Genomic DNA, 17,350 nt, shown 5'->3' with positions numbered 1-17,350 from the left:
CTTTTTCCTGTTTAGCCTCCGGTAACTACCGTTTAGATAATACTTCAGAGGATGAATGAGGATGATATGTATGAGTGTGAATGAAGTGTAGTCTTGTACATTCTCAGTTCGACCATACTTGAGATGTGTGGTTAATTGAAACCCAACCACCAAAGAACACCAGTACCAACAATCTAGTATTCAAATCCGTGTAAAAATAACTGGCTTTACTAGGACTTGAACGCTGGAACTCTCGACTTCCAAATCAGCTGATTTGGGAAGACGCGTTCACCACTAGACCAACCCGGTGGCTTGCTATTACTATTACTAAAACATTTATGTTTTTAACTTATCTGTTTGAACAGCTAAATTAAATGATTAAATATCAACAGAATTGTTTTTAATCACCGTATCAAAATTGAGAATGTTCTCATTTCCTCTAACGCATAAAGAATTTCTTCACATGACGTGAATTGTATTCTATATTTATATTTAATAACTTACTAATAAAAAAAAATAAACCAACACATGCAAAGTTTCATAGATTATTCCCCAATTTTATTTCATCATTTTAAGATTTAGTGAAAGTATAAACACATTTATTAAAAGTCACAAATAAAAGAATTTTAAAAAGGATAAACAATCAACACATTCTAATAAAAATATATTCATGGCAAAAAGATCAATAGTAATATCAACTAGTAATGGCATAAAATTATATCATATTTCCAGGGCTGTTGCACGAGCAACTCTTAATTTTTTTTCGATGACATTTGCAAGAATTTAGCCACCCTGTGGCCTAACAAAACTTGATGCCTCTGATTAAAAAGTTGGTTAACAGATAACATAAAATTATACTCAACATTCTATACAGGAACATTTATTATAAATAAGAAACAAAATAAAAACAAAAACATTTTCAATGTTACTTAAACCACTTTATTATAAATATTTATTTAATAAAGCTGGCACTCAACTCCTCTGCAATTTCTCCAATAAAAGGGATTTACTTAATATTCTAATCTTAACATAACATCTAAAAATAAGGCGCAATAATGGTTTTCAATGTGTCTGGAATGCTATTCAAATATCTGCCTACAGATTAAAGGCGGTCAACATCCAACTTCATTACACACTATCATAGGATAAAAATAAATTGACCTGAAAAGTCTTATGTTAGGACATGGAGAAAAAAATTAAGTTTATAAATAATACAATTTTGAGTTTGTAAACAAAAAAACTTGCAATAAAAAATAATAATTTAATCTTACAACAAGCATCACTGAGTCATCAACTCAAAATAAATGTATTTTGATAAAAAATGATTCATGGAAAAATATTTTAAATGGATTTATCTCTAAACATTATTATTATTATGCAACACCTTTACCCATTTAGCCAACATTACAGTTAATGTAGCATTTCAAAACCATGAATTTAAATAGATGCTTGAAATTCAATGAAAAATGCAACTCAAATGAACAAAATGTGGTACACTATAGAGGAACAGTTTACATAGTGTTTTGACCTATTTTGGGAAATCCAATTGCAGGTGAATTTGATTTATAATGAGCTTTCTGTCATTTTGTACAGAATTTCTACATTGTGCGTTTTCAAAATTGATTCAATGCATTCACAATAAACCCTTATGTTTCTAAAATAGTATGTTATTCCCACCATGAATTTACTACAGAAACTTAATATGCTATAAAAATAAAATAGGCATTTGGTATATTTTCTCTGCATCACAACAGCAACTATACAGAGCAATACCGAACAATGAAAATTACCAACAGAATCTATTGTTTTCTTTCTGAAATTTTTATTAGGGCATAAGAATGCCCTTATAGGTGTAAGAACATCTATTTACATCACCCATTCTGTTAGCTTTCTTTTCGGTACACGTCAATAAAAAAAAACTTATTTAAAATAATGGAATGGAAAGAAGTAAAATTTTATAAAATGTTCAAGTATACACGGCACTAATAAATATTTCAAAGCAAATAACAGAAATACAAAATTCCAGTACTGGAAAAAGTTTTTTTCGAATTTTGGGTTTTCCAGGAAATGTAGAAGCCTTGATTTGGGGTAAGTAAGGGCAAAAAAAACTGTTGTGAGATGAAATAGTTAAATAAATTAACTCACCTTCAATCTTCTCTGTGTTTTGGTCAACATCATGAGTTTTAGTTTCAACAGCTTGTTGTTGCACAGTATAATATCGTTTCACAGAAGAACATACTGCAAAAAAAATAATAAAACAGTAAAAGCAAAGGAAATGATTAATTTACTAATCGCTATTAAAAATACAATTAAAATATATATATATATATATATATATATATTTCCCAGTAAATTAATTGGCAATTACATGACAGTAGTATGGTAACATTTAGGCAAATAATAATTTACTGTTTGCACAAATAGGGAGTACCACTGAAATTGTCGAACAACATTTAATAAAATTCTCTTATACAACCTAAAGGTCTTACATAATTAACTTTTCTTATAAACTAGCAGTACAGTGATAGATATATATGTCATAAAAAATAATTCAGTGTTTAAGGCATGAATTAGATAAAAATAAATATATATACTTAGTTATATTATTTGATCTGTCAAATCCATAAACTATTATAAATAGTTTTACAAATACTTTTATTATAAATCAATAAAATTTCAACATAAGCATCCTTCACTGCTTGCCAAATGGCCAATCTATATTCGATTTCTGCCCATACGTGAAGTAATAATCTTCCATTACAGTTTTAACTGCTAATTAACCTTAATCCTTTCCTTTAATTGATTTGGATTACATAACTTTTGCGAGTAAAGGTTAAGTTTTTAATGTACTCCCATAAGATAAAATCATTAGGGGCAGATTCAGACTTCCTGGAGGACATGGTATAGGGCCTTCATGCCCTATTCATCAATCTACAAATACTTTATTCAAAACTTGGCTAACGCAATGGCGTTTTGTGTTAAACCCCAAATTCATCATGAAGTAACAAAGCTATACTATAAATGGGTGCTATTAAAATTGAAATTTCAGCATCAATTAATGTCTTAGCTTAAGAATAATACAAATTTTCATTAAGTTAAATATTATTTGATATTCGAAACATAATCATACAAATACCAAATAATAAATCTAAAAAGGTATAAGGATTTTGTTACAATAAGCTGAAATAACATTTCCAAGAGGCAAGATATTACATTAAAACTATCAGTGCTTTAAGTTAATCAGTATTTGCAAAATGTTTATAAACTATTCAACTAAATTACTGAACATTATAAAAACATTGCCTCTTCTATGACTGCACACGGGCGATTCGAAAATAATAACTTTCTAGAGCTGAAATATCGCAATTGTTTACAAATCCGATATTTATGAAAATATAATACTGAATAACATTAGCAATTCTTTAAACAGTAAAATTTCCATTTAAGAAATTTAATATGAAAATAAATTTGGGCATTTCATTAATCTTAACTAAAAAATTGAATAACCTTAACTTTGAACCTTACTCATGACGCAATACTTACCAGTAGCCTGAAATTTGTTTTGAGTATGAAATAAATTAATTCCAAATTGTGAGTTAGGGTTATTTTTGCAATGTTTACTTCTTGAAAAATAGTTGACCGATACTGCCGGCCTAGCTAAAAATTTTATTCCTCGGCTCCGACACAACCCTAACCTCATAGAAACCGCCATTATCAATTTCCAATTAAACAATGGTTGCTTTGAAAACAGTTTTTTTTACATTTTTTTCTTAATTCTGATACATACAATGGCAATTTATCTGTGAATTAAAAATTTAATGATTATTCAGTAAAAAATATTTTGAAGAAAATCTTGCGTAATAACAGGCTTTATTAAATGCTTACATTTAACTTTTCTATTTGCAACACTGACAGAAGTTGAAATAACTTAAGAATCAGCACAAGAATATTTAAAATAGCTAGCTATTTGGGCAGTTTACCTCTACAAATTAAATTCACAGAAATCTAGAACAGGAACATTATTCCTTCGGTTAATACATAAAATAAAATAAATATTTTCATAGTTTTAGGATATATTCTCACAATTATTATCTGTAGCTCGATTGTTTTTGTTTACACCCATTCATATTCTTTTTACCAGACCATGACAGTAAAAAGAATATGAATGATGTTTTTCCTGTCTATTAAAAAGAATAAGAATATGAGGGTGATGTTTTTTCTTCTGATGTGCGTAATAATCACCAGTTGTGTGCGCACACTGCTGCAAGTCCTGAAAGACTGCACTAATTTTCATAATATAGGTTGTCTTCAGTCATTTGACTGGTTTGATGCAGCTATCTGGGTTTGATTCCCTGTTGGTGCCAGTCGTTTCATTTCAGTATACCCTTTACGTCCCTAACAATTTGTTTTTATAGAATTTAACAATACATTTTAACTGTTATTTTCAAATCACACCTGTAATAAGTTTACAACAAAATTAGTGTACAGATTTAAATGTAACTAGATGTGTAAGATTTTGAATAAAATAGCATAAAGTAACCAAAATTTTATAAGTACTTAAAACGGGATTTAAAAATGTATCTCTTATGAAATTCTAATGTGATTATAGGTTAACGACTTTATGTATATAAAATTATAAATTGTATTAGTATTTTCACCTTTCTATTATGGAATGTTCTGAATTGGCTGATGATGCCAACAGGATGTCAGACTATACAATTTTATAGCATTATATAATATACTAGCGGGCCAGGGCTCGCCCGACCGTCTAGCCAGGGGGTTCTGCCTCCTGGACTCTCGACACAATCACAGTGAAAATATCAAACAACTAAAGTTTAGAAGAAGTACTAAACATAAATTATTTTCACTATATAAAACATGGTTTTGATTGTTGTTGGGTTATGTATTTGGTCAACCTCCATGGCGTGAGTGGTAGTGTTTCGGCCTTTCATCTGGAGGTCCTGGGTTTGAATCGTGGTCAGGCATGGCATTTTCACATGCTACAAATCATTCATCTCATCTTCTGATGCAATACCTAACAGTGGTCCCAGAGGTAAAAAAAAAAAAAACAGGTTATGTATTTTGTTGTTTTCTATTTCAATGTATTTAAAAAAAAGTGTTATTATTAACTCTTTACTTATATTATTTCTTTGATTATATAATCACAAAATATTCTTTCATAAAACGTTTTAATGTTTTATTAGCATTTGCCATGATGCAACTTCTGATATCTGCAAATTATGGAACCAAAAGTGCATCTCAATAGACATTTTCAATTTTTAAAAAAAATCTGTACTCAATAGCGCTTGCGCAGTAAATTTTCGCGGTTTACGGCCTTATTATTGGGTGAAAAGTAAAAAATTTGGAAGTTTCTAAAAATTGAGATTTATCATTGTCCCGAATTTCATTTTTAAATGTTTCATTTAAAAGTTATTTAAAAAAAAAACAGAAATTTTAAAATCTTTGATAACCGACACCTTTAAATAACAATCGACAACATATGTTTTTTATTTGGGATATAGATAAATAATTAAAATGTGAATCTTTTGGGAAAAAAAGTTCTCGTAGCTGGATGCAATAGAAATGTACGGTTTACTTAATCTTGCATTTCAAAGAAATCAACTCCTTTTACCAAGGAAGTATTGTAATCACAAAAAATTTTGGATTTAAATTTCAACATAAATATCCATTTTGATTAGCTTCAGTGTGATGTATGGACATATGTATCTCGTGTAACTAAAAAAAAACGATTAGCTGTAGGATGTTGAAATTTTGGATTTAGGACTGTTGTAACATCTAGTTGTGCACTTTCCCTTTTGATTGTAATCGACTGGACCAAAAAGTGTCCAAAATCCAAATAAGCCCTCATTGACAGCTTTTCAACGATATATCATACATGGTACTTATTTTCATTGGTTCCAGATTTATGGCCAAAAAAAAATTTAATTAATGAAATGAGTAAAATTCAGTATTATTATCTGCAACTTGGAGTCATCAGAGCTAGAGTAAGTTGAATCCTCAACTCACTTCCATTGGATCCTCAACAATTGTCCTCTCTTTCAGATGAATTGGATTATCCTATCGATTTCAGATGACTGAATTGCCATTTTCAACAGTGAAAATCTGAATTTTACAATTTAAAACATATATTACATTCTTACAAGTATATAGAAGGAAATTTCAATTATTTAATGACATCAATGCTCTTCTAAATTTTTAATTATAAATGGAATTAAATAAAAAAACACAAAAGACAATTTTTTCTAAATTTCTTTAAAAACCATACCTTAATTACTAGTTTAATTTCTGTAAAAAAAGATGTAAAAATTCATTATTTTATTTTAGTAACATCTGCCATCACCAGTGAACTATAATTTTCAAATATAAAATGACCCATTTAATTTTTTTTTTAAATATTTTTATTTGATGCTTTTCTAATGTATACATTTATTTATCCCTCAACTTTTTGGTTCTTATTAGGGTTTTTTGAAGATTATTGGTGTTATTTTTCTTTTTAACTGGTTAGGATGCTTTCTGTCTACCAATAAGCAATCTACGTTGAACTAGATTCACATGCGATTGGATTCACTTTTAATAACGCGTTTTTAAGTTCATAACAGTTAATCTGGGTACAGTTTTATTTGTTCTCATATTAACAAAGTTAATATTAATTTTTATGAAATTGTATGTTACATAGATAATCTGCTTATATATTCAAAAATCAAATGAATGCACGATTGTATTGTTGATTATGTTTCTAAAATGACACAGTTCATAGACAGACATGTCCTGATCTCCCTGGTTTGTGTTTTAAATGTTATGAACCATATTACATGTAAAAATGTCTAAACACTGTTTTTTAATATTCTTGGATATGAAAATTAAAAAAAGTTTCTTCATTCTATGCATCAGTTTTCAAGTATAAAGTATTAAATATAATGAAAAATATTACCTCATTCATGAAAAATATGTTTTGTGTAATCTCTTACTTTTGCTTTAGTTTTGAGTTTTTGGATATACGTATGTATAATTAGTTCAGACTATATTAATGTTTTCAATGTTATTGATAACAATTCATTATTACTAATCTTCATGTTATTGTATATACTAAAAAATTCATTTTTGATATAAAATTTGTGTCAATACACTATTAAAAAAAAAACATGCGAATATTTTATTATCTCAACAAGGCTGGTGCCACAGAGTTGTCCACTGGTCCAATAACTAATGTTTTTATTCAAGGAACCAGACGCCATAGAAGTGTTTTTGAAAAATTATTACTAAAACTATAAAATATGCTATCCTTTATTCATAAATGGAAGTTACATTCATAATTAAATCAAAACAAGAAAAATGCACAAGTTGAGTTTTTTGAGGAGTAAGATAATTTCCCCGTGGCACTGAACATGTTAGTTAAGCCGGCTTATAGTGTTTGCAGACTACTGGTATAGAGACTGTTAATGAATGTAAGGTATACTTCAATGATTAAAAATGCATAAAATCTACTGAAATTATTTTATCATTTATTTATTTAAACTTATATGAATTCGTAACATAAGTTATTTTTATTTAAGAATACAAATCAATAATATTGATACATTTAATAAATAAAAAATAAAGCTTGATTTCGCAATAAGCCCGATGACCAAAGCGATGTAATTAAATTAATGTATATATAAGTAAACTAAAATAATAAATATCGCCTTCCAAAAATTATCATACTTATAAATATATTATATTTTTTTTTTTTTAAGCAAATAAGAGCACTTCCTTTTGTTTAATAATAATTAAATATTAAATTAAAAATTTTAAGTAATTCCTCTTAACTGCTCAAATAAACCTTTGGTCAATAAAATTAATGAATAACATATTAAGGGAATTAATGTCATTTTTATTTATTAATAGGAAAATTAAAAAAAAAATATATCAGCATAGTTAAGGGGACAGATATGGACTAATTATAGTAAAAATATTAACTATATACTGTAAAAAAATAATAAATAAATATCACATAATAAGTCAGTTAAAATAAATATAATTAAAGTCAGTTCATTTGGGTATCTAACAAAGTTTCATCCATAAATCAAGCACCCTATTTTTCATAGAAAGAGGAAAATTTATAATTATAATATTGGTAACACTGTATCTAAAAAATTCCAATCAAATTATACATCTTTAGATATAATTTTCATTGATATCATGTTATATAGCAAACCTTTCAGTCATAGGTATAATGATTTTATGAATAACCATGTTACTATGTGGTTATATGGTATTAACAGAAAATGGGGGACTAACAACTTTAGATTACATTTGAAACAAAATATATCCCACAATCAGAGTATACAACAGATTGAACTTCAGTTACTTATGCACATTTGTTTACAATCTACTCAAATTTCATCAACTGTTATAATAGGAACTCTGGCAAAAAGGGACACGAGATACTGCAATGCACAGGAAGATTACACAACACCTTCTGATACCCTCACACTATGTTCACATGTTAAAGTAGTATTTTATAATGTATAAAATATAGAATAAATTAATAACTATGTTTAATGTAATACATTAATATAATGCATTGCCATATTTTTTTTTTTACTTTTTGACTAGCATAAAAACATTAATTCTTTCATTCTAAGCATTGGGTAAAAAAGTTTTTATTATCAATCTTAAAGGATTATTTATTTGTCTTTTTTAAAATATGGTAAATTTTATGTCGCTTACTCTATAACTAATATTCACATCAAAAACTGCATTACAATGTAATGAATTGCTTATAGAGAGAGAAATAGAGAGCGAGAGATAATCCGCGTCACAAAAAATTGGCGAGAGAAATGGAATGTGGTATAAAAAAAATCACTGATAGGGCACTGCTAAGTGGGCTGATTGTAGACATGGGAGATTTGAACTCATTTTAACACACGTTTATCTACTTTCAAGAAATGGACAAGTGTTCAAGAGCCTGAATTGTGTTTATTGTGAAGCAAACAGTGATGACATAAACCATATGTTTTTGTCTGTGATCCATTAGAAAGAATAAAAGAATTAATGAGAATCACTGGAACTAAGGGGCAAGTTAGACAGAATCAGATCTATGATAAACAAAAGAAATATCTTCCACGAGACTAATTGAAAGGATTGAATTAGTGATATATATTGTAAAACAGAGAATTGAGCCCAAATTGCAGAGCAAATAAGTATATAAGTAGTGGTTGTTCAAGTAACTGACTTATCTAGCATTCTAGTATGTGAATAACACTTGCAGGTTTGTTCTTGAATCTCCCTAATCACTAGAATGGTGGCAGAGGATGGAGAGAAATTAATTTGTAAAAGTAATGATGATGGCCATGGAGAAAGAAAAATGTCTGTTTCAGCCCAAAGTAATGTGAAAAATGGTTGTGAGCATATACATATATAATGAAGTGGATAATAAATTACTTAGCAACTGATTTTACTTCTTTTGAAAATATGAATAATTTCAATTTGCAAATTGTTCAATTCAACTACAGAATATGTATAAAAGAAAATATAAGTGAAAAATGTATTGGAATGCTGAATATTATATGTTATCCCTGCACATGCAGATTTCATAGTCTTATTTTTGATAATAAGAATATCTAACTACAGATATTACTGTGCAAGTGAAGGAAAACAACATAACATAAAAGAAGAAACAGCCTTCTAGTGTAAAAAATTTCAACTTTAACAGCAATATTTTATCTTAAAAATGTTAAAAAAGACTACATTTTATCAGTATCTGTATTTCTTCATAGATTTCATCATACACAGGATCACAAATAAATTTCTTTTGAATATACAGATATTTGTTTACTTTATATTACACCCCCTTCTTCCTAGTATATTATCCTGTACCCAGAATTTTATTTTTTCACTATTTTTCTTTTAAATCCACATAATTGATTAAAAAGTGGAATTTGAAACATTTTTTACAAAATTAAGCATAAATAATAGACTACTCTTAAATAAATAACATTATATCAACTAAACTGTCAGTAGTTAAAAAAACCTAAAGCACACTTATATAATCTTTAAAAATGTAAAAAATAATACAAACTTCTATGCAAATGATTATGATACAGCAACTAAATTATCCACAGCATATATAATATTCTTTTTTCAAAAAATAAGCATGCAACATAAAGAACTGAAATTTTAAAATTGCACAGACCATCGAAAACTCAATTTATGTATTTGATAAAAAATATAAAATTAATAAGGAAAAAACGTACGAAAAATATTGAAAATTTTCGTAACAATATTAACTACAAAAATAGCAAAAAAACATTTACAAATATAAATACATTTTTGTTGAAAAATTCCATTTATTTTTACTAGTTTTCTGGATGAAACTTTGTATACTTTTTTTTTTACCTCAGTAAAAAAAATGTTTGACTAGTAGAAGAATACTGTTTCTTAAAATAAAATGTCATTTACTAAACAAAAAAAATTGTGTCAAAGAGGCTTGAAATGATAAGCATATAAAAAATGTGAATTTTTTTTAGGCTAGCTGAGAAAGAGATCTTACTAGTATTACACACAATGATTTTTTTATGTAGTTAGTGGATATATCTTTCTTGTATTATAAATCAGAATAATATTTTCTGTCAGTGTATATGTCTAAGTTCATTAGCGTGCATGTATACATAAACTTGTAAATTCATATTTTATTTAATAGATTTCATAAAATGAAATCACTTATATAATAATTAATGATAAAAAATAAAAATTAAATACTAGAATATTATGAGGGCAAATCAGAAATTAAGCAGTGTATCACAAAGCTTTAGGATTTTTGTATACTGCAGCATACAAAAAATTTCCTTCTAAAAATGTTGCACCATTTAAATTTTTTTTTTGTTTTTCATAAAAACAGAATTTCTCTATATATAATTATGGTGTATGGAGAAATTCTGGATTTGAAAAAAAATAAGTATATGTATGTAGATTATAATTCAACAATGAAATTTACATGTAGCACTCCTATATAAGTATGGCTCAACATTTTCAAACTAACCGTGGCTGTGCACAAAGATTAAGAAATCTGACATCTGTCCATAAGATTGTAAACCCATGTAATATCGATATCAAATAACAATAGAATCAAAAATAGATTGTTTTACGATAGTAGTGATGAAGATCCTGATTATAATTTTGAAGAGAATGATCAAGAAATTGCTATTTTATACAATTGTAATGAAATTGAAGGTAGTGATGATTAAATAGTTAAACCCCAAAATAGACATACTCCTATAGTTCCAGAGACCTGGGTTTACACCAAAAAATTGTTTCAAGAAATATCACACTGAAAAAAATTATTATAACTGATATGAAAGCCAGTCATATTTTTTGATTAAATGAAGGTTTTTGAAACTTTCTGATATATGCAATTTTAACACATTTCATAATTGGAGGATAAAGGGTTAATAATAACTGTGCAGTTGGTTATTTCCCACACCTGTACATCATTCTATATTGTGTTTTCTAATATTTATAAAATTTTAAATGCTGTGCTCCAGCAATTAGTTCAAAAGGGCTTGATATTTTAATAAATAATACATCTTCAAGTAAATAACAGAGCAACAAAGAATTTTAACATTAATAAACACATTATTGTAAAAATTTCATCTAAAAATAGTTTTTTTTTTGAAGAGGCTTTGAAAAGTAGTTTTATTTAAATTAATGAATATAAGAACTACTATATTAGCAGACATGCAATTACATGAACCAATGAGGTGTTCAAACATATGTGAAATGAACATGTAAATTATTAAACTTAAGAAGCATATCAAAGTTGACAGAAGTCTGCAGATTTTAATTTATATTTGAAGACCAGTTTATTTCACTATAAAATTTCATCAGTAATATTTTAATAGTTTATATATATATATATATATATTAGTAATATATTTCAGTTTAAATATATTTATTCTGTTGAATCTGATGAACATAATGTTCGGCATATTTCATAATTTTCAACCGTACTTTATTTTACGTTAAAAAGTTGCAAAGCGTTGCAAAGCATTACCAATATGCATGAGACAATCAAAACTGATAGATATTTATCGAGGAAAACATTAGAGAAGTTATAATAATTGATTAGGTAATACAAAAACAATTTTAAAAAAATCACTAAAAAATAATCTTTAGAAAATAAGATTTAATTCATTCATTGTGAATAAAAATAAAGACAGATTTCACCTGATGCTAACCAAAACACAGAAAAAGATAATTTCTAAAAATTTAATTTTTACTGATATTTTTAGCTTATTTTTAACTCAAGAAACATGAATTACCAAAAAAAAGTTGAATATTTTTCAGGATATGTTTCTTCAAAAATATAACTGTGGTACCTAGAGTAAACTTTTTTTATGGGCCAAAGATAAACTAGCCCAATCAACCCTGATTTATCCCTGGAGATAGTCATCATATCCTTCCACTTCTTTTACAGGTAACATGGGGTTACCTGGTTTTCATACGTTAGCAACATCTGAAAGTCATTATTGGAGGTTAGTGATGGTAATAGGCTTACCTGTGAAACTGTTTCCAATCTAAGGATTGCACAAAAAGCAAAATTAATAGCAGAGATGTCTATTGGATAATCAGGTCCTATTTTTAACCAATCTATCAATATTCAGTTTATATTGGGTTGGTGAATTTTTTTGATTTAATAACAATTTTTTAGTACAATTTTTCATCATTTAGGAGAGAAATGTCACTTGGTACAAGTTTGTTTTTTCTTTGTACATTTAAAGAATAAAATTATTTTACGCAATGTTTTTAATATAATAATATATATCACTGAATTTTGAATTGCATATCAAGATGTAAAGTTACACGCTGATGTAGAATTACAAAATTCTAGTTTTATAGGAACTGAAACTGAGGTCATCAGACTATGTGGTCCCATGAATTTCCCAGGGAAGTGTTTCAGAGTGCCATGCAAAATCTCGCCATTCGTTTCCAGGAATGAATACATTCAAATGCCAATCTCATCTTATGGAAACTATTTTTAGAAACTGAAATTTTTTGTGTTAGGACACTTAATGACATGTAATTTACTTTATTTTCAACAATAAAACTTGTAAATTCATTTTATTTTACTTTTGTGAGTGTTACTTCAAAATTTCCTGTTTCGTTGTGCCACACTCTACATTGATACAAATGAAAGATCCCATTAGGAAAAATTTAAATACTAGTATTTAAATACAATGGTTATTTTTTGATATACCCTCATTCTGTATTATTAACAGTTATATAATTCATCTCTAAAAAAATTAAGTATTTAAAAAATTCTTTGCTTTTTACCATATACCCTTTTAAAAAAAATTACATAAACATAAAATAAAAAAAAATACATAACACATTTTATAAATTTATTAATACTAAGATAATAAATTATAAATCTACAATAGTCTGGAATGATTTAGAGAACTTTTTTTTTTTATTAATAAACACTATTGTAACTATTTATTATATGCTAACAACATCATTTATAAAAAGCTGAGCTACATTAATTAATAATGAATTTAAATATTTTTCAATAAAATATACTATAAATATATTATAAAATAATAGAATATCCAACATATTCAAATATAAAGATATAAACACATCATAGATACTTCTAAAGCAAAAATATTTAATTTTAATTTTTGACACTTGTAAGTATTTTATAATCAGTCTAATAAAGGATAACATAAAAAAGAATAACATAGCTAAATAAATTTACTAATAATCTATTTATTAACAAAAAATAAAAAATTAATTCAATAGTGAAAAACCAGGAATAATGATCAATATTCTAGGCGATAATATCAACATTGATGCGAGAAATTTATAAAAATTAGGGTCTGGTTTTCAATAGTTATTGAAAAATAGATATTTATAAAAAAAGGGAAGAGACCAAAAAATAACCTTTAGTTAAATCTGGTACATGACTAGATGTAGTTAGGTGTTGTGGCAACATAATTTTCAAGAATTGTTTCAGGATATCATTAATTTTTGTTCTTGCGGCTTTTTTATTTTATTATTTTTTTTTTTACAATTACTTAGAAGTTTGTCAATTTATATACTGGCTGATAATAAAAAACAAAGATTGTATGGAAATATTTTTCTTTTAGGAAAATCAGCCGCTGATACTGTACAAAACTTTAAAAACTTTTAAGAAAGAAAAATTTAAATAATACATAGGTAACAAATGATTTTTATATTTAAAATAAGGTGAAATGTCACTTGCCAAAAAAGTCAAGTTGTCATCTAAAAAAAATTTGAAAGAAACGTCAATGAAGATCATGATCAAGCCAGCTATGATTAAGATGCAAAAAGAAAATTAACAGAACAAAAAAACAAACCATTGACAATTAGACACATTTTTATAAAATTTCTCAGTCAATGAAAAGTAAATATTACAAGCCAGAATATTAAACATTTCTCCTGTAACACTTCTACACAACAAATAAGAATGAGTATTTTTTAAATTTTTTTTTAATTTAATTTTCAGTTATTTTATATTAGGACATTCAGCATTAAGAAATATTTAAAACATTATATAATCTTATTTTCTATTAAGAAAATAATACTTTCTTTACAGAATAAAATGAACATTTTATTATTTAAAATAATAAATATATAAAATAATTAATAATTATCATAAAATCTAACATTACATAAAAGTAGACTAAAAGAATAATCTAAAAAAAAAGAGAAGAAAAACACATACAGATCACACACAAAGTGCTATTCTAAATGCGAAGATTTATTATATAATTTAAAAAAAAAATAATCCATTATAATCAGTTATAAAGATACCAATAATTATTATAAATAAATATAAATAATCATTAATAAATACAATAAACAAATTGAAATGGAACGTTGTAATTATAATATTATCATTCTTTTTACAACTTAGAAATTATTCCTCTTGGAAATAATTATTTGAAAGATCACATTTTATTTTTTATCATTACGTGCTGATATATATTATATATGTATAAATAAATATATAAATTTATATTTATTAATTATAATAATGATAATGGTAATAAATATAAACAAACTTATTTATTTATTCTTCATCTTTACTGTTTTGTTCTTGCGGCTGTTGTTCACTTTCTTCATTAACGTCGCTCGATTCAGCTTCAAAAGCTGGACCGGGTTGCTCATCATCTTCTAACACAATTTCTTCTGGATCAGGTGCTCGTGGTAAAAATTCACAATCAGGATACATTTTGTTAAATATAGCTTTGGCCTAATTTAGATAGAAAGAAAAAACCAACAAAAAATTATTAATTGTTTACTGAAAATATTATTATAACTTTAACTAATACACTAAATTAATAATTAATAAAGGATTTGGAAAAATTACCCAATTGTTTTATTCCAACTATATAAGAAAAACAAAGGAAATCACATAAACCAAATGTAATCCCTTTTTTCTTGTGTACTAACTTTAGTTTCACACAAGTTTCCGATCATTCTTATATCATTTCTTGTGATAATGTATTTCTCTTTCATGCTATATAGTATCAAGTATTAACAAGATTTTACATACAAGTACTAAATTTCTTTCTACAAAATGATGCCTGTACAGGAATTAAATGCAAATGACAGAGTAGCAAAACATTGCAAAGATTTTCACAGGTAATTTCAGTGACAAGACACATTTCTACAACTTGAGATAAGTAAATAAGCAAACTCTCATTGACTGGTTTGACAGATAACCTTCAACAAAAATCAATCACAGAAGAAATATGACTGTGCAACATGCGATTTGAAATTATGAAATCAGAAGCCTGCACTTCTTCAAGGAGGACACTCTTCTTCAAGGAGGCACTTCTTATGGTTAACATTAACTTAAAAAGATTTCAATCAAAACTTAGCAGACTGGTTTCAACAAGAGTAGTACCATCACACATACTGTAAAAGCTACGGATAATTACATTGAGTTCTTTTCCAAATGTCTAGTTTCAGATCGTGGTGACACATTTCACTGTACGTATAATTATTCAACCTAAGCAGATATGCCTTTTTTTAAGGACTATTTAAAAAAAAAATATTTAAGAATAATTGTTGACTCAAGGAAAAATCCATCAAGAAATACAAGAATAATACTTCAGATTGAAACTAGATTGGTATGTGAGAAAAGATGGAAAACAATATGAACATTTTTAAAGGATTATATACAATAAGTAGAACTGTATTAATTATTCTGTAGAATGACATTAAATGTTTCTTTTTTTACAATTGCAACAAAACTTGCTAGACTTAACATGTTCAATAAATTATTATAATTTATTGAATGTTCACACCAAATTACGTACTGTCAGGTACTTATGTAATAATAGGGTCATTTTGGAAAATTCTCAGCCCGATAAAAAGATGGCCAAGTATGATCAAATCAATATGCTAACTGTCATTATGATCTTTTAGATGGTGTGCTGCTAAATTTCATACGAGTGCATTTAGTTGCTTGTTTGTCATTGAGTAAGGGACATAAGTTTTGATATTTTCTGAAAAATGGATAAAGTTTGCGCTTTTATAAAGTACTTAAAACAATGTTAAAACAAACTTTTAACTCTCCAACAAACATTAAAGGAATCTTCCCCTTAGTTTTTGATTGTAAAGTGGGTTGTTGAATTTATATGTACAAACATTTAAATTGCTCACAAACACCCACAATGTGTATTAAATGAAACTTATTTAACCTTGATGAGATCGCAAACACCTTGATAAACCATGTGCACATTTTATATGATGTTTTGGGTATGAAAAATATTTCTACTCTATGGTTGCTGTTTGTTAACAGCCAATCATCAACACATCTAACTAAACAATTCCCGTGGCGGTTGTTTAGATTTATTCAAATGCGATTTTGCTGAGTCTCTTCAGTGGTTTATACCAGATGAAACATGGATTCATGAATACATGCCAGAGATCAAGCAAGGGTGGGAACAGGTGAAAGTGTACCAAAGAAAGCAAAACACAGTTCTGCAAGAATACTCATAGTTACGATTTTCTGAAATACTTGTGATGTGGTACTAATAAACTACCTAGAACAAAGCAGGACCACTATCAGGGAATATTACATTTCACTATTGGCTACTCAGGCTAAAATCTACATCTCCCCAAAAAAATGGGATCTTTAATAAAAATTTTATGTCTGCAAACACATCTTGGTTGTTAATACAAAACTTCCTGACCTAGGCTTTGAAGTGTTTCCACATCTTTGTCATATTTACCAGATTTGGCTCTCAGCAACTACTTTTTCATCCCAAACCTGAAGATATGGACTCATGGAATGAAGATTCACTAACAATGATGAGGTCAAAGCTGTGAAAACTGC

At 27.1% G+C, this 17,350-nt stretch overlaps 2 protein-coding genes across 2 annotated transcripts in view; both read right to left on the bottom strand.

Annotated features, from left to right (window-relative positions):
* Trap1 (TNF receptor associated protein 1) overlaps window positions 1-3,714 on the bottom strand; it is a 38,126-nt gene extending 34,412 nt beyond the window's left edge. The window contains exons 1-2 of the mRNA XM_075378299.1: window positions 3,523-3,714; window positions 2,125-2,217 (exon numbers count right to left, since the gene is read on the bottom strand). Of these exons, the coding sequence (XP_075234414.1) occupies window positions 2,125-2,217; window positions 3,523-3,691 (262 nt within the window). The 5' untranslated portion in view covers window positions 3,692-3,714. The remainder of the gene's footprint in view (window positions 1-2,124; window positions 2,218-3,522) is intronic.
* A 3,766-nt stretch (window positions 3,715-7,480) lies between these two features.
* The window catches only part of Rep (Rab escort protein), a 50,820-nt gene continuing 40,950 nt past the window's right edge, over window positions 7,481-17,350 (bottom strand). The window contains exon 11 of the mRNA XM_075379135.1: window positions 7,481-15,256. Within this exon, the coding sequence (XP_075235250.1) occupies window positions 15,074-15,256 (183 nt within the window). The 3' untranslated portion in view covers window positions 7,481-15,073. The remainder of the gene's footprint in view (window positions 15,257-17,350) is intronic.

Source organism: Lycorma delicatula, chromosome 11 (assembly GCF_047948215.1).
Source record: "Lycorma delicatula isolate Av1 chromosome 11, ASM4794821v1, whole genome shotgun sequence".
Classification (NCBI taxonomy): domain Eukaryota; kingdom Metazoa; phylum Arthropoda; class Insecta; order Hemiptera; family Fulgoridae; genus Lycorma; species Lycorma delicatula.
The sequence above is the reverse complement of the archived record's forward strand: the minus strand, read 5'-3'. Positions and strand labels throughout refer to the sequence as shown.